A 26,786-nucleotide genomic window follows, 5' to 3' on the forward strand; every position below is an offset into this window, starting at 1 on the left:
GTCCTTACTTAATACCACAATGTGGAGAATTTTCCTGATTTCCGTGTCATATGTCATATAGTCGTCTCTTATCCATGCTAACTCAGTCATTTCAATTACATGATTTCAGTGCCAGGCAGCTTTGTTTTTTAGAACCAGTTCTTCCTTCCTTGAAAGATAAAACTGTTTACTCTCCTTTTTTTTTTTTTTTTAAAGGGTGCTCTCCTCTTTCTAAGGCCAACTCTTTAGACATCCTTTTCCATTCTCAAAGGTTTTCTCATTTTACTGTACACATTTGTCCTGTTATTTAACTTTCAGCGGGTTCAGGTTCCTATTTGGCCTTTGTTCTGTCTTGGTAATAAAGCCCCTAAGCAAACCAGTCCTTCATACCTCTGGGCCCCAGCCCTCCCGGCTCCATGTTCTACCAGATTCCTTATTTATTTCATGGAACATTTTGCAGTTACACTTCAGAGTATAATTTGCAAATATACAGATGAAATTTCATTTCTCCCCTAAGGAAAAAAAAATGAAGGTAACAGCCTCAAAAAAATTAGGCCAGAACTTGCATTGGATAAAAATGAGATTTCCCTTCCAGCAAAAATGAGCTTAAAGTGCACTGGGAGATCTCCCTCGGTGTTTGATATGGTTCATCTCCTAAAAGAAAGAGTTTCTAAGGTTGCTTGAGCAGAGCTTTTATAAAAAGGCTGACATTTTCTTTAACGGTTACTTTTAGAAGAATTCTCTAGAGTTCTGCTCTTGTTGTGGTCATCAAAACATTTCTTTAAACTCTTCCAATATTAAACACATATTTTTTAGTGTCAGAAACAACTATCCAGAAGTGAATTTCCTATGAATTCACTCTCCTTCAATGCCATCCCATCACCTACAGAGAAATATTGGTCAAATCCAGCAGCCTTGACCTCTAACCTCTTGCCTGTCTCTGTTGATGTCTTTTTACCACTCCTCCCAGTTGAGTATAGGCTCCACGTGGCATCCTGACTAGGCAGCAAATGCGCCTTTTACAGCCTGGCCTGTTGCTCATGGTGAACATGTCCTCCTCCTCCAAGGTTGTTCAGATCATCATAGTTATAACCCTCCTTTTCCTTGCCTCCTCTCTCTCCTCTTAAAACATGTAAAAACAGGGGTGCCTGGCTGGGTCAGTCAGGAGAGCATGTCACTCTTGATCTCGAGGTTGTGAGTTTGAGCCCCATGATAGGCTCAGGATTTACTTAAAAAAATTTAAAAACATTTTGGCTTGACAGGCTGTGTGCTGAAGGGGCTGCTGCAATAGTTTGCCAACTGATCCCCGCTTTCCCCACTTCTGTATTCAGAGCTGACATGTTTCTAGGCTAAGGCCATCATTCTTTCTCTGAGTTTTTTCTTGGCTAGACCATGAGGCAGGACTTCCGGTCTGTTTTGTTCATTGCTGTATCTCTGGTTCCTAGTACATTGCCTGGCACAGATGAGATGGTCGATAAATATTCGTTAAATACTCAACATAATCCATTTCTTCTGTTTCTAAATTTATTAACTGCAATATACATTGGGCATTTAATAATACATTTTTAAATAATAAAGTTTTATTCAGCTTTTGCCCTCAACCTGTATAGACTTGGTCCCGTTATTTACCTTCTAATCTGTGCCTCATTCCTCATCTGTAAAATGGAGATAACAGCACCTTCCTTAGAGTTTTAGAGAGGATTAAATTAATTAATAAATGTAACACACTTAAAATAGCACTTGGCACATGGTAAGAGCTACATACACGTTATTATTGATAACCTTTATTCACACATATTAAGTGTATTAAGGCTCACTATGAATCTGTAACATAGATATTATCTTCTCTTTTTCTATTAGGTCACTTGAATTTCAGAGATTGAGTAAATTTGGAAAGAAAATAACTTTTTTGAGCACTGATTATATATTAAGTGTTTTAAATACATTATCTCATTTATTCTTCTTGAAAATCTGCCCAGTAGGTTTGTCAAGTTTAGTATGTCCAAAAACAGAATTCCTGGTCTTCACCCCTAAATCTGTTCCTTTTCCTTAGCTTTCCTTATTTTAGGAAATAACAGCATCTCCCATCAGCCTTAATTTTCTCACTCCCCACATCCAAAAATCATTATACCCCTTCACCCTCTCAGGGTTCCTTGCTGGGTCTGAAAATTAAACTGACAAAGACAGGAGAAAAGCCTACAGATTTATTTAATATAAATTTTACATGACATGGAAGCCTTTATAAGGAAATGAAGACCTGAAGAAACAAGTAAATCTGTGTATGTTTAATATTAGGTTTGATGAAGAATAGAGAGTCACGGGAAAATGGGATAGTACAAAAAAGGGGGTATGACTAAGGGTACTAAACCAGGGAAAACTAGCAAGGGCTGTTTGTTTGGATTCCTCTCACTGTCCTTGTCTTGGGTACAGGGAGGGCACCTCTCCCATGGGGGTTTTAGGACCTGCTTCAAGGCAGCACGGTGGAGAAAGGTCAGAGAGAGTTTCCTGCATTTGCTGTTTTCTCAGATTCTTTCAGGTCAAAATACTCAGTATGCCAAGGTGCTGTATTTTGGGGGAGTGTGTTCTGAACCTTGTCACTTTTCATCTAAATTATATCCAGCCATGACCTTTCTTACTCCTTTTACTTATGCCACTTATCCAGTCCCTTATCTAGACTATTGAAATTGCCTCTCAACTCATTCCTCCATCTGGCAGGGATGATCTTTTTAAACATAAATTATAAATTAAGTTATATCACTCTTCTGTTTCAAAATCTACATTAGCTTCCAAATTCCTTATTGCCTATAAGGGCCTCCATGATAATCCCTTTATTTCTGCTTATCTCCCACTCTTCCTGAGCTCTTTATGCTCTTCTTTCCTGCCTCAGGGCCTTTGTACTTGCCATCCTATCTGGAACACTTTTCCTCCACATCTTCAGAGAGTTGATTCCTTCTTATAGTCATATTTCCAAATTCAGCATCCCCTCCCTAGGGATGCCTCACGTGACCACCCAATCTAAAGTACTATTCCTTTTTTTTTTTTTTAACTTTTAAAAGATTTTATTTTATTTATTTGACAGAGAGAATGTGAGAGAGGGAACACAAGCAGGGGGAGTGGGAGATGGAGAAGCAGGCTTCCTGCCAAGCAGAGAGCCCACTACGGGGCTCTATCCCAGGACCCTGGGGTCATGACCTGAGCCGAAGGCAGATGCTTAACGACTGAGCCACCCAGGCGCCCCCATGCCTAACTTAAAAGGGGGAGAAAAGGGGCACCTGGGTGGCTCAGTTAAGCATCTGCCTTCCCCGCAGGTTGTGATCCCAGGGTCCTGAGATCAAGCCCCAAGTTGGGTTCCCCATTCAGCAGAGAGCCTGCTTCTCCCTCTCCCCCTGCCCCATTCTCCTCTCTCCTGCACTCTCTCTCAAATAAATAAAAAAAATCTTTTTTTAAAAAAGGGGGCGGGGACCGTGATCCTACCATATATGCATTCTATGTGTCTGCAAGAGACAACAGGAATATTTGTGAACAGCTCTAATGTCTACCTCAAATTATTGGTGCTTACTATTTACCACTCAGCCTCTGTTCTAAGGGCTTAACTAGGAACAACTTCTTTATCCTTACAACAACCCTAGATAATATTGTTAGCCCAGCTTTACAGATAAAGAACCTGAAGTATAGAGAACATAAGTAACTTGCAAGGTCATCCTCTAAGTGGCAGAACCAGAATTTGAACCCTAGTAATTTGGCTCCAGAGTCAATGCTTTGACTCTCTAGATATAGCTGCCTCAGTCAGAGCAGGTCATTTAAAAAAAAAAAAAAGTTTTCATTGACTGAATATCCAGAAGACTCTAAGCTTTTTGAAAACAGAAACTCCACCTTATATTTTGCATGTTTCAATTTTGCACTTTGCAGTAGGAACTCGAAAGTATCCAGGATGTATTGACGTGGATAAATTAGAAACTACATAATCAACTGCTAAAAGCTTAGTGTGCTTTTATTCTCTGAAATTAAAGCTGATAGAAAAAAATCTGAACCAAGACATGAAATCGAGACTAAGGGATAAGATAAATAATGGAACTGTTCACGAAATACAGAAAACAAGGGGTGCCTGGGTGGCTCAGTTGGTTAGGCATCTGACTCTTGATTTTGGCTCAGGTCATGATTTCAGGGTCCTGGGACGGAGCCCTGCGTCAGGCTCTGTGCTCACCAGGGGGTCTGCTTCTCCCTCTCCCCCTCCCCCTCTCATGCACATGTGTGTGCACTCTCTTTCTCAAATAAATAAAAAATCTTAAAAAAATTATAAAACAAGAAATAAGGAGTGTCAACTATACTTCAATTAAAAACCAAAAAATAAGGGGTATCCCTTTGCATTTTAAAAGTATTTTGATAAAAGTAAGAAAAATAGTATCAGTTGCAAATATAAATATGTCAAAAATGGTGTAGATACACTCATGAGTGAGATATTATTCTTAGAGGTAGTCGAAGAACTTAAAGATATTTTCAGAGAAAGCCTTATTCATTTGAGGTAACAAAAAAGAGCATTCTCTTCTCTCCCAAAATGCCCCTTGCTGCCAGCATCAGAGACAAATACCACGCTGAGTAGGCCCTGAGTCTGGTTCAGTATTGCATTACTGAGGTTCTTATGAACAATCAAAGTTCATTAATTGTAATAGATATCTATTGGGCATATACTATGTGCTAGCCTTGTGTCAAATACTTTAGATCTCATCTTATTAACTCTATAAGGAAGGTGATACTGTCTTTTTTTTTTTTTTGCAGATGACAAAACTGAGGCACAGAAAGGGGAAATACTTGCACAAGGTCATATTCAGAAAACATCTGAGCTGGAATATAAACTCAGGTCTTTTGACCTTACAGCCAGCATTCTTTAACCATTATGCACATAGTAACAACCAATCTTTTACAAATTCCTGGTTTCCAAATTCCAATATGCAGATTACATGGTTCCTGGGGCGTTGGCTGTCAGGAAGGAAAGAATGACATTTTAAATAAAACACCTTCTTTGTTCCCCATCCCAACTCTCTGTACTGGAGATTGTTGTTCTTCAGAGCTCAGACTGTGTCATTGCTGTTTCTGATAATGTTCAAGGACAGGTTTGGTTGGAAAGACGCAGATGGGATGGATATAGCATCCTTTTCACAGGGCCAAGCCTTGAAAGCTTTTTTTCTTTTAGTCTTTCTTAGCTGTGGCTCTTGTCCCAGAGGCAATGCTTTTTCAAGCCTAACACTGAAACAAGTCTAGGGAGTCTCCAGTATTATGGGAGCAGTGCTTAATTCTCCAAACTGGTAATTCTTTTTGGAATATGTGGGTGGATCATTCTTGCCAGCAATATTCACAGATTCCAAAAAAAGCTCATCTACTCAGACTTCCTTAGGGATTGGTACACTAAAGCCCAGGTAGAATATAATGGGGAAAAAAAAAAAACACCTGGTGGAGGCTACAATGAGTTTTTTAAATTATGACAGTGGAAGGATTTGCCAAATGCTAAATGTAAAAATAGCTTCTACTTAAGAATAAGCTTATGCACAGTGTGACATAGGTAATTGCTAATGTGGTTTAATTTGAGGGAAATCCATTCAAGAGATCTCCATATATTGATTAGCTCTCTCATCAGTAGCTTGAATCCTTTGGATTGACCACTGGTCATCCTTCAGATTTGCTCTGAAATACTCCTGGAACAGGTAACTCATTAAGTGGAAATTTGAGTGAACAATTTATGATTGGCTTTCCTCTCTTTGTTGGAGACAGGAGAGTTAGAGCTTGCTGTCAGAGAGGAAGTTAGGTCTGGAAAAAAACATGGAAGTTGAAAGATATCTCACAATTTAGGTCTTTTGGGGCCTTACTTCTTTTTTTTTTTTTTTTTTAAGATTTTATTTATTTATTTGACAGATAGAGACAGCCAGCGAGAGAGGGAACACAAGCAGGGGGAGTGGGAGAGGAAGAAGCAGGCTCATAGCGGAGGAGTCTGATGTGGGGCTCGATCCCATAACGCCGGGATCACGCCCTGAGCCGAAGGCAGATGCTCAACCGCTGTGCCACCCAGGCGCCCCTGGAGCCTTACTTCTACTACCTAATGTCCCATTAAGTAAAGTGATCTCCAAACTGTGGACCAGTACATGACACGGGCCCTTAGGTTTTCCCGTTCAACTTTTCCTCTGGTGTATGTTTTTCTTCTTTCTACATTGTACAGCTCTATTGAATGGATGTTAGATTTTATATGGGGCATTCTACCAATGGTTTTGAATTACCAGGGACTACAAGTGTGTAAGTGAATAAAAAAGTGGTACCTGCATGATTTAGAGAGGAAGGCAAGCCGATGGGAAAGAAGAAAAACAGTTACAAGCAGACAATTATAATGAAATATGAGACTAGATATAATAAACAGAATATTGTGGGAATCCAGAAAAGGAAGTGAAGACTTTTTTTTTTTTTGGTGGGGGAAGGGGTGTGGGGGAGGGGGTATGAACATGTAAAGGTTCACCAAGGAAGTAACCTGAGCTTGGTCTTGAAGGATGAATAGAAGTTTCTAAGCGGAATAAAGGGCAAGTGTACTCCAAAAGGAGAGAACAGCAAGTGCTTGATCAGGTTTCTACAATATGTTTAAACCCAAATCAGTGGAACTAAGTAGAGCCCTGTTTTAGTGAAAACCACATAGCTTTTCTGCTTCTAGCTGTCTTTCACAGGTGCTTGTTCAAACTAGGATCCAATCAAGAAGCATACATTGCATTTGGTTGCCATCTCTCTTTCGCTAATGTTTTAGGGAAAATTTCTTTCTTTTTTTCTTTTTAAAGATTTTATTTTTAAGTAATCTCTACACCCATTGTGGGGCTCGAACTCGCAACCTTGAGATTAAGAGTCACATGCTCTACCCACTGAGCCAGCCAGGTGCCCCTCTAGTAAAAGTTTTTTTGCATTGAGTTTTATTTTGTCTCATGGTACTATCGCCATTTCAGCTCTCTTTTGGTTACTGTTTGAACAGTATATCTTTTCCACCCCTTTACTTTCAACCTATTTGTGTTTCTGAACCTAAAGTGGGTCTCTTGTTATAGTACAAAGTGAATCATCAGTGAAATCATGTTTTTAAAATCTATTCTTTTAATCTCTGACTTTAATTGGAGTGTTTAATCCGTTTACAGTATTATAATTACTGCTAAAGTAGCGTTTGCTTCTGTCCTATTGCTATTTATTTTCGTATGTCTTTTTTCCCTTTATTCCCGTTACTGCCCTCCTTTGTGTCAAACAGGTACTTTCTAGTATACGCTTTGAATTCTGTGATTTTTTTTTTTTTTTAAGATTTTACTAATTTATTCGACAGAGATAGAGACAGCCAGCGAGAGAGGGAACACAAGCAGGGGGAGTGGGAGAGGAAGAAGCAGGCTCATAGTGGAGGAGCCTGATGTGGGGCTCGATCCCATAATGCCGGGATCACGCCCTGAGCCGAAGGCAGACGCTTAACTGCTGTGCCACCCAGGCGCCCCTGAATTCTCTTGTGATTTCTTTTACCATGTGTTTTGGAGTTTTTAAATTAATGTTTGTCCTGGGGATTACAATTAACATCCTATTTTGTAACAGTCTCGCTCAGACTATTACCAACTAAATTTCCATAGTATACAAAAATATGTCTTTTCCCTCCCTGCTCCTTTGCGCTGTTATTATCATACACGTTACAGTTTCTATTATGTGCCCATTAACACAGATTTATAATTATAGCTTTATGCAAGTATCTTTTAAACTAAATAGGAGAAAAAAGAGTTACACAAAAAAAATACATTTAACTGTCTTTTATTTTTACCTGTGTAGTTATCTTTATCAGTGCTCTTTATTTCTCCATGCGGGTGTATGTTACTGTCTAGTGTCCTTTCATTTCAGCTCAAACAATTCCATGTAGTATTTCTTGTAGGTCTGATAGTACTAGTACCCTTTACAAAATATAGATTCCTTGGGATATAAATACCGAATTCTTCATAAGGAACGTTCCTTTTTTAAAAAGATTTTATTTATTTGAGGCAGACAGAGAGAGAGCACAAGGGGGGAGGAGGAGCAGACGGAGAGGGAGAAGCTGGCTCCCCACTGAGCAAGAAGTCCAATGTGGGACTCGATCCCAGGACCCCGAGATCATGACCTGAACATAAGGCAGATGCTTGACCGACTGAGCCACCCAGGAGCCCCGCTAAGGAATGTTCTTAACAAAATACATAGGTAGATTACATATTTACATAAATATACTCTACTCCAGAACAGGACTGTGAATAGTCTTTGGCTGCACCTTTGCAAAGCAGCCCATCTGGATCTTCCTGATCATGTAAATATATTTCCTGAAATACAGCTTTTTGCAAAGTTAAGTTTTACTTTTTTTTTCTTTTTACAGTTTTTCTGCCTTCGGCTCAGGTCCTGATCCCAGGGTCCTGGAACTGAGCCCCATGTTGGGCTCCCTGTTCAGCAGGGCGTCTGCTTCTCCCTCTCCCTCTCCTTCAACCCCTCCCTGCAACTCATGCTCGCGCTCTCTCTCTCTCTCAAATAAATAAATAAATAAATCTTTAAAAATTATATATATATTGTTCAAGCTGAAAGAGACCTTACACTGATTCTACATTGTACAAATGAGGAAATCAAAGCCAAAAGAGCTGAAGTAACTTGACCAAAGTCACACTGTTAGTTAATTGGGAAAGCCACATTCAAAATCAGATTTCCTGATTGTTAATTCATATTGTTTCTCCAGCATTCTAAATTTCTGTCAGGATGTTGACTATGATTATCTAGTTTGGTCATAATATACTTAACAATTAGGGCACAAAATAACCAATTGGTCCATAAGAACTTAATTAGAATAATTTATACTAATTAGATTGCTGTCTGCCTGATGGCTTTCCTTTAGGACACTTTAGTACCTCCCACTCAGAAGTCTGGCTTTTAAGTGATTTTCATCCTGATCTGTGTACATTATTTTACGATAAGTTCATTTTTTAGGCTTTCTTCATCTGAGATTTTCTTTCATGTTTTAATCCCTCTTTGATGTCAGGCTTTTGAGCGGACTCTACAGGCACTCTATAGGTGGACAAGTCACCAGAATGCATGAAAAATGAGAGCCACCTGAGCAGAATGGGTCAAGTCAGTAATTAGGGAACTCGGAATTTTTGAGGGTTGTGGGACATTTGTTATGGTAGGAATCATGTTTGTATAGTACAGCCTTCTCCTCAATGTCTCACAGTGAGAATACAAAAATCCACCTCATGGTAACATTGCCTTATCTCACAATAGAAGCAATTTTATTTTTTGGTTATTTATTTTTAATTTTTAATATTTATTTTTTGGTATGGTTAGTTTCTTGATATATGTATGTTTCATACTTTGTGTGTCATTTTGTAAAAGTTAAAAGCACAGGTCTGCCACATATTAGCAGTGGAACCTTGAGCAAGTCCCTTAACTCTCTGAGCCTCAAGTTCCTTGAATTCCTTGTAAACAGGAATAATTTTACGGATATATGGGGTAGTATGAGGATTCAGTGAGATAATATGTATAAAGCACTTAAAAGAACACATAGTAAGTGCTCAATAAATGTTAGTTTTTATTTTGTTCTATGTGCTACTGCTTGAACACTGAATTCTTCCTCTTCCCCATCTTCACTCTGCAGAGGATTTGGCCACAAGGATCAGAATCCTTATGAATCCTCTGAAGAGGAAGAATGGGAAGATGGGCTGGCCCTCTCTGACTCTCAGCCTGGGAAAAGGGCAAAACTGCAGTGCCTATCGAGGCAGAACCAGTGGTCTAAGCAGCCAATGACCTTATGCCTGCGTCAGATTGTCCTACTATGTAGGGGGTCCCCAAGACTACCCTTATGCTTGATAATTCACTAGAAGGACTTACAGGACTCAAATGGTTGATTATAATGAGACAAAACAGAATATATTCAACAAAGGGAAAAGGTGCATGAGATAAAATCCAGGAGAACCTAGGTGCGTACTTCCAGGGGTCTTCTCCCAGTGGAGTACCAGGGATGTCCTTAATTTCCCCAGCAATGTGTTACAATATATGCAAAGGATTACCATGTTCATCTGAGCCTTGGTGTCCAGAGTTTGTATTGGAGACAGTCATGTATGCATAGCAGCCTACATAACTGACCTCAGCTAGTCAGACTCCAGCCCCTCTTCCACCTCCTTACCCTCACCCCCAGAAAAATAGGTGTTTATCATAGATTACATTGTCAGAATAAATTTATCTGCTCAAACTGGTATAGCAGGGCGCAAGGTTTCAGACATACACACTCACATCAGGCTGTCAGAATATTCTGAGGCTCATTGGTTATCTCCTAAGATCAGGCAAGGGCGAGTCCTGAAGATAGGCCTTTTCTTGGTGGTACAAGGTATGAGCAACCCAGACCTGTTGAGGTAACGCTTTTTCTGCACACCTACCTACCTTTTTAACTTCATAGGTTGAAAAAAGGTACACTTTGCTGGTGAGCCAGTATGGTTTGGTTTGGTTTGGTTTTTTAATTTTCCCCGAGGCCCCAGTTTTACAGTTGGTATACACATGGCTCCAAACTACCAGTAAGGGTGGTTATGTGGTAGATACCTTTCTGGCAGAGATAGTCAGGTCAGGCATTACAAAGTGCTATGACTTATGAATGGTCTCAGAGGTTTTACAATACTGACTGGGAGGAAGAACTTAGGAGGCCATCTGCAAATAACTCTAACTTGCCAGCCTCAGCTTCTAATGAGAAAAGACAAGCTAAAGGTACCATTTATATTAGTGGGGAAGTATAAGTACAGCACTGGGTCAATAGCAATTTCATGCAATTATATTTAAAAGAGGTGATTTATCAAATATATGTAAATAGTTTGACATGTGATATAAAACTTTGTTACGTCAGCAAGTCGTAAAAAACATCTGTCCTGTGTCCTGATTTGGAGTTCTAAAATTATTTTCATGTAGATATTCAGATATTATTACCTGCACTAGAAGGTGTCTGGGTAAAAGCGCTTCTTTCAACTTATGTCCTAAAAACATAAATTCAATGCTATATGACACAATGAACAGTTTCCAACCTAAATAAGCTAAATATCCATATACAAAATAAAATTTAACTCATATTATTTAGCTTATTTTAAGACATAAAATTAGAACATTTTAATTAAAAAAAAAAAGTAAACTCTATACCCTGGGGTGCCTGGGCGGCTTAGTCAGTTACCTGTCTGACTCTTGATTTTGGCTCAGGTTGTGATCTCAGGGTCTTTGGATCAGCCTCCATTGAGCTCCATGATCAGCAGGGAGTCTGCTTGGGATTCTCTCTCTCCCTCTACCTCTGCCCCTCTTCCCCCTCTAAAAAGAAAATAAATGGGTAAGCCTTAAAAAAAAAAAAAAAAAAGTAGGATGCCTGGGTGGCTCAGTGGGTTAAGCATCTGCCTTCGGCTCAGGTCATGATCTCTGGGTCCTGGGATTGAGCCCCGCATCAGGCTCTCTGCTCAGTGGGGAGTCTGCTTCTCCCTCTGCCTCTGCCCCCATTCATGTGCTCAAGTGCTCACACACTCTCTCAAATAAATAAATAAAATCTTAAAAAAAAAATTAAACTCTACCCCCAGCATGGGGGTTGAACTCACAGACCCCCGAGATCAAGAGTCACATACTCTACCAACTGAGCCAGCCAGGCACCCCTAATTAGAAAATTTTAAACAAAGTAGTTCTGAAGGAGTATTACATTCATCTATCTATTATCTATCCATCCATCCATCCATCCATCCATCTTTTCATACTTTGGGGTTAAATGGAAACTCTGGCATTTGAATTTCCTAATGATGTCTCTGGAGTAAATGCAAAAATTTTCTTTTCAGATAACACCATGCCTAAAATAAATTGCTAGCATAGGATTGAGATCAGCTGTGTCCCATTTAAGAACTTTCTTTTCTTTGTTCAGGCACTGACAGCATATTGTTTGGACCAAGTATCAAGTCTCCTTGCTTGGAGCAAGTCTCCAAGTCTCCTTGGAGAAGCTTCCCAGTCAGAAAACTTTTTACCTCCCATGGATGTGTAAATTAGCCTTGCTTAGCTCCTGGGTGGTCCTCTCATGTTTCACAAACGTGCTGTGGTCTTTACAAAAGATTTTCATTTTTATTTTAAAAAAATTTTAAATGCAAAAAAGAGAGAGAGAAACCACTTTCCTTAGTCTAACACTTTGTCCTTGTAATTCAAGTCCAGGTTGAATTCAATGTTTTTATAAGAGTTTGTTCTATCTACAATATTGTAGTCATAGGCTTTGCAACTGAGATTATGATTCTTAGATGAACCAATGAGAATGGGGGAAGTGAAAAGTGATAGATCATTTTGGCCCTACTGCTGTTCATAGTTACTGTCCGTTTATCCAACCTCATCCACCCTTTTACAGACAACAGATGTGTCCCCTTGGCTGTGTGGCTGTCATTAGTGTAATCATCTACCACCTCCCTTATAGTAACAGAGGCCTCATAGTGTGCATGGAAATGCCCTTTTAAAAGTCACATTGCTGTGGGGCACCTGGGTGGCTCAGTTAAGTGTCTGACTCTTGATCTCAGCTCAGGCCTTGATCTCAGGGTCATAGGATCGAGCCCCCAGTCGTCTCTAGGCTCAGCAGGGAGTCTGCTTGAGATTCTCCTTCTCCCTCTGTCCCTCACCCCTGCTCTCTCTAAATAAATTAAAAAAAAAAAAAAAAAAAAAAAAGGAATCTCCTGATCAGCAGTAGTTAGGTCATCTGCCTGGTAGACCCCTACATTCCCCTAAAGAAAAGTAACTTTGCAATAACTAACCTGCTTTTTTGCCAAGTGTAACTTCCTTGTTCCCACTCCATTCTGCTTAAAAGTCTTTCATTTTGTACAGTTCCTTGGAGCTCCTTCCTATCTGCTAGACTAGATGCTGCTTGATTTGAATAGATTTTTACCCAAATAGACTCTTAAAAATTTTAAGATGCCTCAGTTTATCTTTGAACAAATCTCACCACCCAGAGATAACCACAGTTCACCACACAACAAGAAAATTTGGTGTAAAACATTACAAATTGTGTTCTATGCATTAACACATATGGAACTATATTCCACATATCGTTCTGTCATCTGTTCTTTTTACTTTACAGCATGTCATGGATACCTTTCCATGTCAATAAATACAGAAACAATTTATACGAATGCTTTATATGAATGAAGGTGACCACACTGTATTTAAAGAAGGTATTATGTTCTTGAATGACAAAGCTAACCAAATTCAGTGATTATAGCAACTAAAAAAAGAGGTCTGGCTCTACTTCGGTCTCAAATAAAGGAATTAGCATAATTCAACTGAAACTCTGACATAATAATGAATCCAGCTGCTTGATTACTGTTTGGATTCCAGCCCTGTTTTTTTGTGTTTTTTTTTTTTTAATTTTTTTAAACTTTATTTTAAATAGGCTCCATGCCCAATGTGGGGCTCAAATACACAACCCCAAGATCAAGAGTCAGGTGCTTTACCAACTAAACCAGCCAGGCATCCCTCCAAACCTGCTTTAGAAGAAAGACTTCTAGTTCTCCTTGACAAAATTCTGACCTCTGACCAATAGTTAGGGCTGTGGGCTTAAACCTTAGTTGTTTTTATAAAACTGGCCTTGGACTCCAACTGCCTTGTCTTGTAATTCTAGTTCCACTATTTATTAGTTTTGTAAACTGAACTCCCTCTGAACCTTAGTTTTCTCATTGCAAAGTGGGGTTGATAATAACTACCCCATAGATGTGTTACAAGTATTATGTAAGATATTTGCCACATTCCATAAACTGTGTAATTATCATGCAAATTATTATAGGTACTTTTTCTTTCTTTCTTTTTTTTTTTTAAAGATTTTATTTATTTATTTGACAGAGAGAGACAGCCAGCAAGAGAGGTAACACAAGCAGGGGGAGTGGGAGAGGAAGAAGCAGGCTCCTAGCGGACGAGCCTGATGTGGGGCTCGATCCCAGAAGGCCGGGATCACGTCCTGAGCCGAAGGCAGACGCTTAATGACTGCGCCACCCAGGCGCCCCTATAGGTACTTTTTCTCCTCTCAAAACTGCTTATAAGCAATTTGAGGTAGAAATATTTACATATTTACATTCCCTCAGTCTCCACTTTCAGCACAATTTTTTAAAAAAGATTTTATTTATTTGAGAGAGAGAGAAAAAAAGAGGGAGAGGGAGAGGGAGAGAGAGCATATGACAGGGACAGAGGGAGAGGGAGAAGCAGACTCCCCACTGAGCAGGGAGCCTGATGTGGGGCTCGATCCTAGGATCCTGGGATCATGACCTGAGCCAAAGGCAGACATTCAACTGACTGAGCCACCCAGGCATGCCTCGAAGCATAATTTTTTACCAGATTATTATTAAATACACTTGGAAACACAGCCAGTTAGACCAAAGTCTTAAGGAACACTCTCTTTAGAGACTCCAGAAGGACTGGAAAGCTAACTGTAAAAGAGGAAACCATAAAGAAAATATGAAACATAGGTGAATATTTATCCATTTCAGGGTATAGAAGACATTTCTAAGCTAAAGGGAAGAAATAGAAAGGACAAGAGTTGACAGATTTACCACTTAGAAATTCTAAGTTTCTATTTGTTGTTTTTTTTTTTTTATTTTAAATATTTTATTTATTTATTTGACGGAGAGAGATAGCGAGAGAGGGAACACAAGCAAGAGGAGTGTGAGAGGGAGAAGCAGGCTTCCCGCCAAGCAGGGAGCCCAATGTGGGTCTCCGATCCTCATGATCTGAGCCAAAGGCAGACACTTAACGGCTGAGCCACCCAGGCACCCCTAAGTTTCTATTTGTTTTAAAAAATGCACAAAAAAGTGTTTCTTTGCTTTAAAAAAAAATGATTTCACTTATTTATTTGTCAGAGAGAGAGCAAGCACAAGCAGGGGGAGAGGCAGGCAGAGGGAGCAGGCTCCCCTCTGAGCAAGGGGCCCGACGAGGGACTCAATTCCAGGACCCTGGGATCATGACCTGAGCCACAAGGCAGACGCTTAACTGACTGAGCCACTCAGGAGTCCCAGAAGAGCGTTTTCTATGAATTAAAGCATTGTAAAATAACCACAAAGACAATGAAAGGCATAGATAACCTGCATAGGTGAGCTAAACTGAACACGTACTAATCCCCTTCCCCATTTCAAAGTCTTTCACAGTTTTTCTGTCCTGTCTCCACCATCATAATAATCTCAAAGATCACTCAATCACAAAATAAGACTCTCCTTAGGTTGACCTGATTATTTACACAGGTGCTGCAAGAGTGTTAATTTACCATATAGGGCTCTTTAAAAATTCTTTGCAAGGGCAACCCAGTCGGGACCCCTCTCATTCTTGGCAGCTTTTTCTGTATCTTCACTTAATAAACTTCTATGGCTTTACTCACTCTCCGTTGTCCGAGAGATTAACTCTTTGACCATGTCAGACAAGAACCTAGCTCTCCCACTTCATTTTGGTGCCAAGACCCGGGATCACTTCCACTGAAGGGTGAGTAAAAGCGGACTCTTTTCTTTTCTTTTCTTTCCTGGGAGACATCTCTCCCTTTGGTGACCTTTTCTCACAAATGACAAAACCGGGCACCTGTCGGCCAGTTAAAGGTGAATAGAGCAGCCATCAGTCTTAAGTCTCAGGTGACAGGCTTCTGGACAAAGGTTTGGTCAATCCCCCTTCCTCAAAAGAAGGGTCTGTTGGCCTAACCCTACCCAGTTCTGCTTTCTGTTCATTGGCTTTTCTTAAATGGCTTTCTCCCACCTCAGGGACTTGGCCTAGAGTAGGGCCCTTTCAATCTCTGGTGATCACTCTGCCCTTTTAACCAGGGATTCATTTCAGCAGGAGTGTTCCTATGTAGATACAAGGGTTTTTCATTTAAAGATGTCTTTCCTGAGAACTCAGGTCAGGAGGAGAGTCTTTTCCTCATATTTGCTGCCGCTAAGACATATGTTTTTCAGTTAGTTACAGTTTAGGTTTAATCATGGCCAGAGATCAAAACCCAAGTTATTGGCAAGCAGGACTAGAGCTATCCCTTTTTATGATAAGCCGGAGGGAACCCAATGTTTCCTGGGCATTTACTCCCCTTGGAATACTTTGGGCATTAAGGAGGGAATTACAAACCTCACCAATTCCTCGATTGGTTGCCTTAGTGGCTGGGACTTATATGGGTCATATAGTTGAAGCTTCCTTGTTCCAACAACAGAAATGAAATTACGATGATGCTGAATCTCAGGATCTATGCCCCTCAACAGGGCCATGCTTGCAAATGGGACCTCAGCTATACAGACAGAGAAATGCCTAGGGGTAAGGCGAGGGAACATAACTGACTCACAGTTTAAACTGTTAACCTCACTAAGCCTTTATGACTGGGCCAGATTTTGTGTGTGTGTGTGGGGGGGGGGTCCAGAGGAGAAAAGGAGGATCAGGTGACGGATGGGTAAGAGTGGCTACTCCCGCCGGCCTGATCCCTCCTCAACCCAAGATGTCTAGGCCACTCTTTCACCGTGGGTAGGAAACCATGGTGGATGCCTTGGTTCACAGGGGAGAGCTGATACGTAGGGATGCCCTCATAGCCACCTCTCTAGAACAGGTACGGGGTAACTCCTACCGGGATCACGAGATGGGTAACAAACCATTCTCCGAGGGGGCTCCTCTGGATTGGGTACTGCAAAATTGGGTAATTTCCCCTTGTAAAACTTTCTAGTGTTTTCCATGAGTTAAACAAGGCCAGTTCTTCAAGGCAAGGTAAAATAAGGCGTGACCTTCGTGGCAAGGCATGGTCTCTTCAGTTCCCAAGGACTCTCTCCCTTAGGGTGCCTTTTAACCCACTGGAAACAATTTGGATTGCAAGTTTAAGAAAGGATGGAGCTCCTGTAACACTCACTGCGTGGCCGCAGTGGGATCGATCAGGCCTCTTCTGCAGGAAACAGGGCGAATAGACAGAGGTACCCTAGATCCATCCAGGCTTTCAGGGCTCTAAATCAGAACCCAGACCTCAGGGCCTGTTGCAGAAGCGTTTGGTGGTATCCAGACCAGTAAACTCCCTCCTGACATATTGGATAATTGTCTAAATAGGCCTCCTCCAAATAAACCCAGGGTGCTGGAAGAAACACAGGCCTTCCCTAGCAAAGGGGATGCTGACTCTCTCTCTCTCTCACTGGTCCTCCTAATAGCTGGGGGGGCTTCTCCCTCACTCATTTCCCAGCTTAATGGCTATAACTGGAGCCAACTGTGGTTAGTCTACCTCATGATGGGGGACTTCAAGGAATATTCCCAAGCAGTGGCTGAAACTCCCTCTGTTTCGGGGAAATTCCCTGTCTCCTCCTGCCTGAAAAGGACTGCCTAATCCCACTTGTTGGTGGAAAAACATGGCGTTTACTCATCTGTCCAGGTGGATAGCTCTGTCACTGGGAATCCTTTTTCTCTGTCTTCGGGCAGCACTTTGCCTCGTCTGTCTGCCCCACCCCTCCTGTTTCTGTACCTTGGGTACAGCCTACATAGACTGCTCACTTCAGATTTCCCCACCAGTGTCTCAGGTAAAAATTGACAATGGGGTACAAAGTGACTTTTAAAAGTGGACCCAGGTGGAACATAACTTGGTATTTAAACTAAGTTTGTTGGTTTATTTTTATTTATTTCTTAAAAATATTTTACTCATTTATTTGACAGAGAGAGAGAGAGAGAGAGAGAGACAGCCAGCGAGAGAGGGAACACAAGCAGGGGGAGTGGGAGAGGAAGAAGCAGGCTCATAGCGGAGGAGCCTGATGTGGGGCTCGATCCCAGAACGCCGGGATCACGCCTTGAGCTGAAGGCAGACACTTAGCGACTGAGCCACCCAGGCGCCCCAAGTTTGTTGGTTTAATTAAGATAGATATGTCTTGAAAGTTATCAGCATTAAATGTGAAGCTTTTATTCTGCCAAGGTTTGCTGGAGGTCAAATGAGCTCGTGTTATTTCTGTTGCAGTTTGTTAGCAAAAAGACACTAAAATGATGCTTACTTGTCTGTCCCATCAAAGTTTTCATAGGAAATCATTTAAATAGCTTTCAAAATCTTTGGGATTAAAGTCATTGGACATCTAGGTCTTTTCCAAATAGGATAAGGTGCTAAATCATTGATTACCGAACGTAGGTCTGTGCTTTTTGACTACTTATTGCAAAGAACCTAAGGATATTGCAATCTCCTGGTAAACATGCTTTGTGCTTACCCAGTTCATAAATGTGTCATCTACAGAATTCTGGTGTGACAGTTCACAGTTGGTTACTACTTAGTCTTCCCTGGAGACTAAGATTTCTAAGAGTGCAAAATTCAGCAACTCTCTCTGTAGAAAAGTAGGAGATATGCGGAATACATTTTTGTTGGAGGTAAAAGAAGGTAATTTTGTCCTAAACGAGACTGGTTGTTTGGAAAGAAATGACTTGGGACAAAAGCTGAATGCAAAGAAAGTTGTAGAAGGTTTGTGAAGTGAAATCTTAGAAAGGAATTTTAGGTGTGGTTAGGATGGACTAAGATTAAAATAAAGGGATTTTAAAAGTACAGTGGTATATAAGATTGGAATTCTCTCTCTATTCAGAAGACAAAGTTTGCTTGACTGGTTGGTCTGCTCTTGATAAGAAAATATAAACAGCTGTTTTCTCTTTGCCTGCCCAGAAAAGCCAGTTTCTATGTTTTGCCTTTATCAGGTCTTTGACGACCCCTAATCCTAAATAGGCATGTGCTTTAAATTCTAAGGCTTTAGGGGCGCCTGGGTAGCGCAGTCCTTAAGCGTCTGCCTTCGGCTCAGGGCGTGATCCCGGCGTACCGGGATCGAGTCCCACATCAGGCTCCTCCGCTATGAGCCTGCTTCTGCCTCTCCCACTCCCCCTGCTGTGTTCCCTCTCTCGCTGGCTGTCTCTCTGTCACATAAATAAATAAAATCTTAAAAAAAAAAATAAATTCTAAGGCTTTAACAAACTTCCCCAAGGCTTAAATGGTGAACAAAGTCTCCTTGACTTGTCAATTGCATCATAATGCAATTATTCTCCACAGAATAACAAGCAAGATTTGCCTATACATGAGCTATTGTGGCAATTTGTCTGAAATTTACCTGAAGTAGTCTAGTTTAGGCAAACAACATTCAAAGACAATCAGAACTAAAATTTAGCATCCACGAAGGTGTGTTATTGAAACATAATTTCTCTCAATAATAACCCTCATTTCCAAGGATAGCCAAATAAAACTAACCTGTTTGAAAAACAAGTCCAGTTTTAACAAACAGCGTAATTACTTACATAAGCTCAGCAAGAATGATTGATCACATAGATCTTTAAGAATCTGCTTTGCTGGAACTTTTATAAGGAATCTCTAGGTTGAACTTTTAGTTGCCTCTCCAGGCCAGAAGCCAAGCCAAGTACTTGCCATCAGACCTGCCTGCAATACCTGTAAATGTGGGCAGGTTCCTGCCGGGTGGGGAGCCTGCTTCTTCCTCTTTCCCCTGCTTCTCCCTCTCTCCCCAGCTCGTGCTCTATCTTGGTATCTTTCTCTCTCTCTCAAATAATAAAAATCTATTAAAAAAAAAAAAGAAACTAAGGTTGACTTTATGAAACCTAAAGCCATAAAGCTCCTTGAAATGTTGGCCTGACACCGTGCTTACAAATTTCCCAGCAGCCTTACCAGGTGAGTCAAGAATGTCACTTCCTGCCAGGTGCGAGGACTGCAGGATATATTGGGGACCTCAGTTTCATTTAGTCCTATAAACTTAAGTCTTGTTCTGGGACATTTTGGTTTAGGAGTCTCATGAAGCTACCTGCTTCTTGACCTAATGGAGTCTTGGAAACCCTAACTCAGTCCGCTGGTGTGGTCTGAGTTGTCTAAGTAATGTTAGCTCAGCCCTGAAGTGTTAATAGTTTGAAGAGCCTATCTCAGTCCTTTCTCCAGGATGGTCCGCTCTGAGACTGTCCTTTTGTTGAGGACACAAACTCTGACTTTTATATTATAATAGAGCCTTCAAGCAAGCATCACAATAAAACAAAAACTATCTGTAGAAGACAGAGACTTCAAATGACTGTGATTGGTTTATTATTGAGAACTTTCAAATGTGAAAGGTCTGATGAAGTTTCATATTAAAAATGGGCAACAGACTAGAAAATTTGGTTGTTCCTATGGCATGCAAAACAAAGGTAATAAAGCCATTGCAAAAAATTAGACACAATGTCTCTAAGGATAGTGACGAAGCCTATTTTTAAAGACATCAATGAAAGTTACATCTGAGGGGCACCTGGGTGGCTCAGTCAGTTAAGCATCAGTCTTGGGCTCAGGTCATGATCCTGGGATCCTGGGATCGAGCCCTGCCCAGGGCTCCCTGCTCAGCGGGGAGTCTGCTTCTCCCTCTGCCTCTGTCTCTCCCTCTGCCTCCGCCTCTCCTCCCTGCTCCTGTGCTCTCTCTCTCTCAAATTAATAAATAAAATCTTTAAAAAAAAAGTTACATCTGATATGTAAAAATAAAGGAACATAATTTTTATATGGAAAAAGTCTTTAATATAACATATAATAATACTGAAATACAATATATATAATTACTATATATTATAAATATATATACAAATTATATATATAAATATATATACAAATTATATATATATATATATATATATATATATATATATATATATATATATATAAAACATGCCAAGATTTTAACAACTTTATTTTTTTTTAAGATTTATTTATATACAGGGCTTCTGGGTAGCTCAGTTGGTTAAGTGTCTGCCTTCGACTCAGGTCATGATCTCAGGGTCCTGGGTTCCAGCCCCAAGTCAGGCTCCCTGCTCAGTGGGGAGTCTGCTTCTCCTTCTCCCTCTTCTGCTCTCCCTGCCTGTGCTCTCGTGGTCTCTCTCTCTCTTTCAAATAAATAATAAAATCTTAAAAAAGATTTAATTATTTGAGAGAGAGAGAGAGCACGAGTGCACAGGGGAGAGGTGCAGAGGGAGACTGAGAGAAAGTCTTAAGCAGACTCGCTGAGTGCAGAGCCTGAGGTGGGGCTTGATCTCAAAACCCTGAGATCAGGACCTGAGCCAAAACCAAGAGTTGGATGCTTAACCAACTGTGCCACCCAGATGCCCCAGATTATAACAACTTTAAACCAAGACTAGCAAGTAAAGAGATTCAGTAAGTCTGAAGTAGGGCCCAGATATCTGTATTTTTTACAAACTGCATAGATAAGACTGACATAATTCCCACTAAAAATGTACTGATCTAGAAGGTGATAAATTCAAATTAAAAGCAAGGCTGTGGCCAAGTTAACATTTTGTATAATATCTGAAATTATGACTGATAACACTAGATTGCTATTGTCTAATATCAGGAAAAGCACCACTAAGAATAAAATAAAAACAAATCATGGACAGGAAGGACATTGAGAAATCTCAACGTATCATGGACAGGAAGGGCATTGAGAAATTTCCATAGACTTCCCATAAAAATACAGTTTCTGAAATATTTATCCTATTTTATACAAATTTAACCTAAGGAAGGCTAAACATCTCTTCTGATTGGACAACTCTTCCCATGAAATTAACAACGGCAAACAGACTAAATACACCTAATTATTTCAAGCACTTCTCTTTTTGTAAGGTGAAAGAACAAATCTTCGTGATTTTTTTTCCCCAGAGGCCATCTGGGAAACGTCAAAGATAACATTAGGTTCCTGAAAGTTTATCTATCTATCTATCTATCTATCTATCTATCTATCTATCTATCATCTATCTATGTAGATATTTATAGTAGGATCTGATTTGGGCAAGGCAAAAATTAAGAGGTTATTAGAGGAGATTTGGACACTTGGTTAAGAGGATCATGGGTGCCCGAGAAATAAAACTTGGTTACCTATTTAGTCAAAATGATTATAAACCATTAAAAAAAAAGACCTAGAAAGCAACCTCTTTTTTTTTTTTTTTTTTTAAGATTTTATTTATTTACTTGAGAGCACAAGCAGGGGGAGGGACAGAGGGAGAGGGAGAAGCAGACTCCCCACCGAGCAGGGAGCCTGACATGGGGCTCGATCCCAGGACCCTGGGATCATGACCTGAGCTGAAGGCAGATGCTTAACTGACTGAGCCACCCAGGCGCTCTGAAAGCAACCTCTTTCTTAAAAAGAACCTCTTTCATAAACATGGCACCTTTGTAAAGGAGCATATTCATGAACATGATCAAAAGATATAGCCTCTCTATAGAATATACAAGAAGCAAAAGTATATATACTTAAAATTATGCTTACATAGCCAATGTTTCTGTATTTTCTCTTACTTAAAAATTATATTGCTATCTAATGATTATCCATTAAATAACTCAATTTAATATCAGTGCAAGGTTTTAAGTTACCTAGAGATCTTGAAAATTACCTTCAATTAATCTTCAATTAAAGTTTAAATAAAAATTTGTCAGAATGATTCAATTTCCTTAAACACATATTTATATTTTTCAAAGTTTTTAACATTATGTAGGAGTAACGCTTGCTTGTTTGATGAGCAAATCCATACAGATTTAGGAAAAACAAATTCCAGTAGAATAAAATATAGTTTTTAGTGTAATACGGATAAATCTGAGAAGATATACTTGTTTTTATTAAATCAAAATTATTAAACGAGTCTTGTTTGCCAAAGACATACCTTAATTACATAAACTTATATTCCTGAGACTTTTGTCTGTTTTTGTAAGAATAATTTTCTTAGGTACAGCATATTTAAGGTATTATTAGATGTTAGGGGTACCTGGCTGGCTCAGTCAGTGGAGTGTACGAGTCTTGATCTCCAGGTTGTGAGTTCGAGCCCTATGTTGGGCGTAGAATTTACTTAAAAATAAAATCTTAAAAAAAAGTAAATAAAGATAAAAATAAAGTATTAGATGTTAAATTTCCTTATTTGGGGGGAATTATAGAAACATTCTTTTTATATAAGGGCTTATTTATCTCTACAAGTCATCAAAACAGAGCTCCTTAAATGGTTTTTGGAATAAATTTATCAATACCCTCTGGAAATAGGAAAATTTTACCTGCTACCATAAGAAGAGGTAAAGCCTTTTCTAAATTACAGACATCTAGATAGAGAGCATATAGTTTCAGATCAGTAAACACAGAAACACACAATCTCACTGGTTCAGATATCCAACAACCCTTCTCTCTCTCTTTTTTTTAAAGATTTTATTTATTTATTTGACAGAGACAGCCAGCGAGAGAGAGAACACAAGCAGGGGGAGTGGGAGAGGAAGAAGCAGGCTCATAGCGGAGGAGCCTGATGTGGGGCTCGATCCCAGAATGCCGGGATCACACCCTGAGCCAGAGGCAGATGCTTAACGACTGCGCCACCCAGGCGCCCCAACAACCCTTCTCTTTATCAAAGGGTGGTGATCAGTTGTATTCCACTGGACACAGTCAACTTGCATCAGTATGAACCGGAATAATTTTCACCGTTACCAGTTTTCTACAACTTACAGTGTTTTCTTTTCTTTATGTATTTTTAAGTAATCTCTACCCCCAACGTGGGGCTCAAACTTACAATCCCAAGATCAAGAGTCACATGCTCTACCAACTGAGCCAGCCAGGCACCCCCACAACTTGAAGTGTTTTAAAGATTTTTTTATTTATTTGAGAGAGAGAGAGAGAGAGAGAGAGAGATCTCAAGCAGCTCCCTGCTAAGCGCAGAGCCCGCTATGGGGCTCCATCTCACAACCCTGCCATCATGACCTAAGCCGAAATCAGGAGTCAGTTGCTTAACCAACTGAGCCACCCAGGTGCCCCCCACTTACAGTTAAAACAGCTCAAAGATGGAAAACATCTAGATCATCTTTTTTGCCCATTTCAAAGTCTTTTCATAATTTTTCCTGACAAAGGCAAGAGAAAAATATAATACAGAGTTACACAAAACAAACAAAAACGTTAGCCATATGTATGACAGGATTCTAGTTTCATAAGCACATCTTTGCAGGTATCAAATAGCTTAAGACGTTTCTGAGGAATCTTCTTCGGAAGAGGATCCTTTACTAACTCCTTTACTAAGCTTTTATTATTAACAAAAGCACATCCTTTGAAGACCTGCACTGGGCTATGCTTCATTAGCTTGGTTTGAATAACTCAATATATTTGAAAATAATTCTAAGAATTAAATTTGAGTAGATCCTGATTGCTTTTCATTAATTTACCTTCCTATCCTTGATTCCCCTGAATTAGATTTTTAAAATATTATTATTATTTGATATTTCCTTCATATATTTGTAAAAAGAGAATGATGAAACTGGATGATCACAGGAAATATTTTTATCCAAATTCTAAGTAACTTTGCAAAAATCCTATAGAGGTAGTCCTCCTGATGCTTGGATTAAAGGTTTTAAATATGCCTCTGGTGATTCTCTGGCTTTACTCTTGGCTTTTCAGTCAGATGCTATTGCTGCCTATCTGTCATAAAAAGAGAAGTAGGTTGTGAAAGATCTAAAAATCCCAAGTATTGGGGCGCCTGGGTGGCTCAGTCAGTTAAGCGTCTGACTCTTCATTTCAGCTCAGGTCTTGATCTTGGCGTCATGAGTTCAAGCCCTGTGTTGGGCTCCATGCTGGGTGTGGAGCCTACTTAAAAAGAAAAAAAATTCCTAAGTATTTATTGAGACTTTTTCTCTTTTTAGTCAAGAATAAAAAACAGAGCACTTTGGAGAGAAGAGAAAGCTATTTAGGAGCAGGAAACTTCCAATAATTCAAACCTAGATGTTTCTTTCTTTTATTTTTTATTTATTTATTTTTTAAAAGATTTTATTTATTTATTTATGTGACAGAGAGACAGCCAGCGAGAGAGGGAACACAGCAGGGGGAGTGGGAGAGGAAGAAGCAGGCTCCCAGTGGAGGAGCCCGATGTGGGACTCGATGTGGGACTCGATCCCGGAACGCCAGGATCACGCCCTGAGCCGAAGGCAGACGCTTTAACGACTGCGCTACCCAGGCGCTCCAAAACCTAGATGTTTCTATTCACAGAATCTTTGTACACTGTTCCCCACAGAAGGACATTCTCTATTGCATAGAAAAATCCTACTTTAAACCCATTAATTATACATTTTTAAAACTTTTTAAAAAATCTTTTTTCAAAATGAAAAGGGGAGGGATATATTTTAACAATAAAAACACTATTACTATTTATTTAGCAATCCTATAGTGTAAGTAGTTTCTTGGGATCTGCTGTTAAACGCATTTTTGGTAAACACTAAACAAACAGAGGAAGAACTGAGGAACCTGACAAGAAGAGGAAAGATCTCCCAGGAAAAAAATAAAAAGAAAGAATGCAGTTTAAACTTGCTCTAAGCTTTAGGGGATTTATTATCACAGGACAGATACACAGTTGTATTTGTCCTCGATTAGCTTAATTAATTATATTTTTTTCAGATTGATGATTACCCACAATTTTTGAGTCCACCAGAAAGAGAAACCAACCAACATATTCGTATCATCCATTCTTCAAATGTTTTGAAAAAAGAGTGTGAAAAGTCAAAAGGTGTCAAGAAATTCTCATTTCCATTTCATCATGCCACTTCTGACAACAAAAAAGGTATGTAATATATTTCTTAAAGTGACACAAGAAAAGATGCATTTGTTTATAAGACAGAAAAGAATGTTCTTTTTTCCTCCCCGGCTTTACTGAGGTATGATTAACAAATAAAAATTGTATATAAGGTGTTTAATGTGATGTTTTGATCTATGTATACACTGTGAAATGATTACCACAATCGGGCTAATCATCTCACAGAGTTATCATTTTCTGGGAGTGAGAACACTTAAGATGTATTTTCTTTGCAAGTTTCAAGTACATGCTACATTATTGTTAACTATAGTCACCATGTTGTGCATTTTGGTCTCCAGAACTTATTTATCTTATAATGAACACGGGAAATATTGTGTTACCTTTTGACCAACACTTACCTCCCCAACCAACCCTCAGCCCCTGGTAATTACCATTTTACTATCTATCACTATGAGTTTGCCTTTTTTGGATTCAACATAAGTGAGATTACGCAGTGTTTGTCTTTTTGTTTCTGGTTTACTTCACATGATGTCCTCCGCATTCATCCACGTTGTCTCAAATGCAGGATTTTCTGTTTTTTAGATTTTATTTTACTTGTTTATGTTTTAAAGTAATCCCTACACTCAACGTGGGGCTTGAACTCACGACCCCAAGATCAAGAGTCAGATGCTTTACTGACTGAGCCAGCCAGGTACCTCTGGATTTTCCTTTTTTTAAATTTTTTTATTTTAAGATTTATTTATTTATTTGAAAGAGAGAGAACGCAAGCAAAGTGGGTGAGGGTAAAGGCAGAGGGAGAAAGAGAGAATCCTCAAGCAGACTCCTCATTGAGCACGGAGCCAGACTTGGAGCTCGATCCCAGGACCCTGAGATCATGACCTGAGCCTAAATCAAGAACTGGATGCTCACCCGAATGAGCCACCCAGGCGTCCCAGATTTTCCTTTTTTTAAAGGCTAAATAATATTAGATTGTGTGTATATGCATGTGTGCACACGCATACAGCCCCTCCCCGCCACCCACACACATTTTATCCATTCATGTACTGCTGGACACTTAGGTTACTGTAAATAATGCTGCTATGAATAAGGGAGGGCAGGAATCTGAGATAGTGATTTTATTTCCTTCTGATTTAAACCCAGAAATGGGAATGCTGGATCATGTGGTCATCCTATCTTAGTGTTTTGAGGAACCTCCATACTGTCTCCCACAGCGGCTGCACCAAGCTGCATCCCCACCAACAGTGCATCGGGTGCCCTTTTCCCCACATCCTCACCAATAC

The 26,786-nt window shown here is 39.8% G+C and overlaps 2 protein-coding genes across 3 annotated transcripts in view; one reads left to right on the top strand and one right to left on the bottom strand.

Moving 5' to 3' along the window:
- The window catches only part of XPOT (exportin for tRNA), a 161,592-nt gene that overhangs the window by 51,263 nt on the left and 83,543 nt on the right, over positions 1-26,786 (bottom strand). The gene's annotated exons all lie outside the window — the stretch shown is intronic.
- Positions 1-26,786, top strand: part of CUNH12orf56 (chromosome unknown C12orf56 homolog) — an 83,923-nt gene that overhangs the window by 3,003 nt on the left and 54,134 nt on the right. The window contains exon 2 of the mRNA XM_026500109.3: positions 25,371-25,533. Within this exon, the coding sequence (XP_026355894.2) occupies positions 25,371-25,533 (163 nt within the window). The remainder of the gene's footprint in view (positions 1-25,370; positions 25,534-26,786) is intronic.

This window comes from Ursus arctos, unplaced genomic scaffold, assembly GCF_023065955.2.
Source record: "Ursus arctos isolate Adak ecotype North America unplaced genomic scaffold, UrsArc2.0 scaffold_21, whole genome shotgun sequence".
NCBI classification, from domain to species: Eukaryota; Metazoa; Chordata; class Mammalia; order Carnivora; family Ursidae; genus Ursus; species Ursus arctos.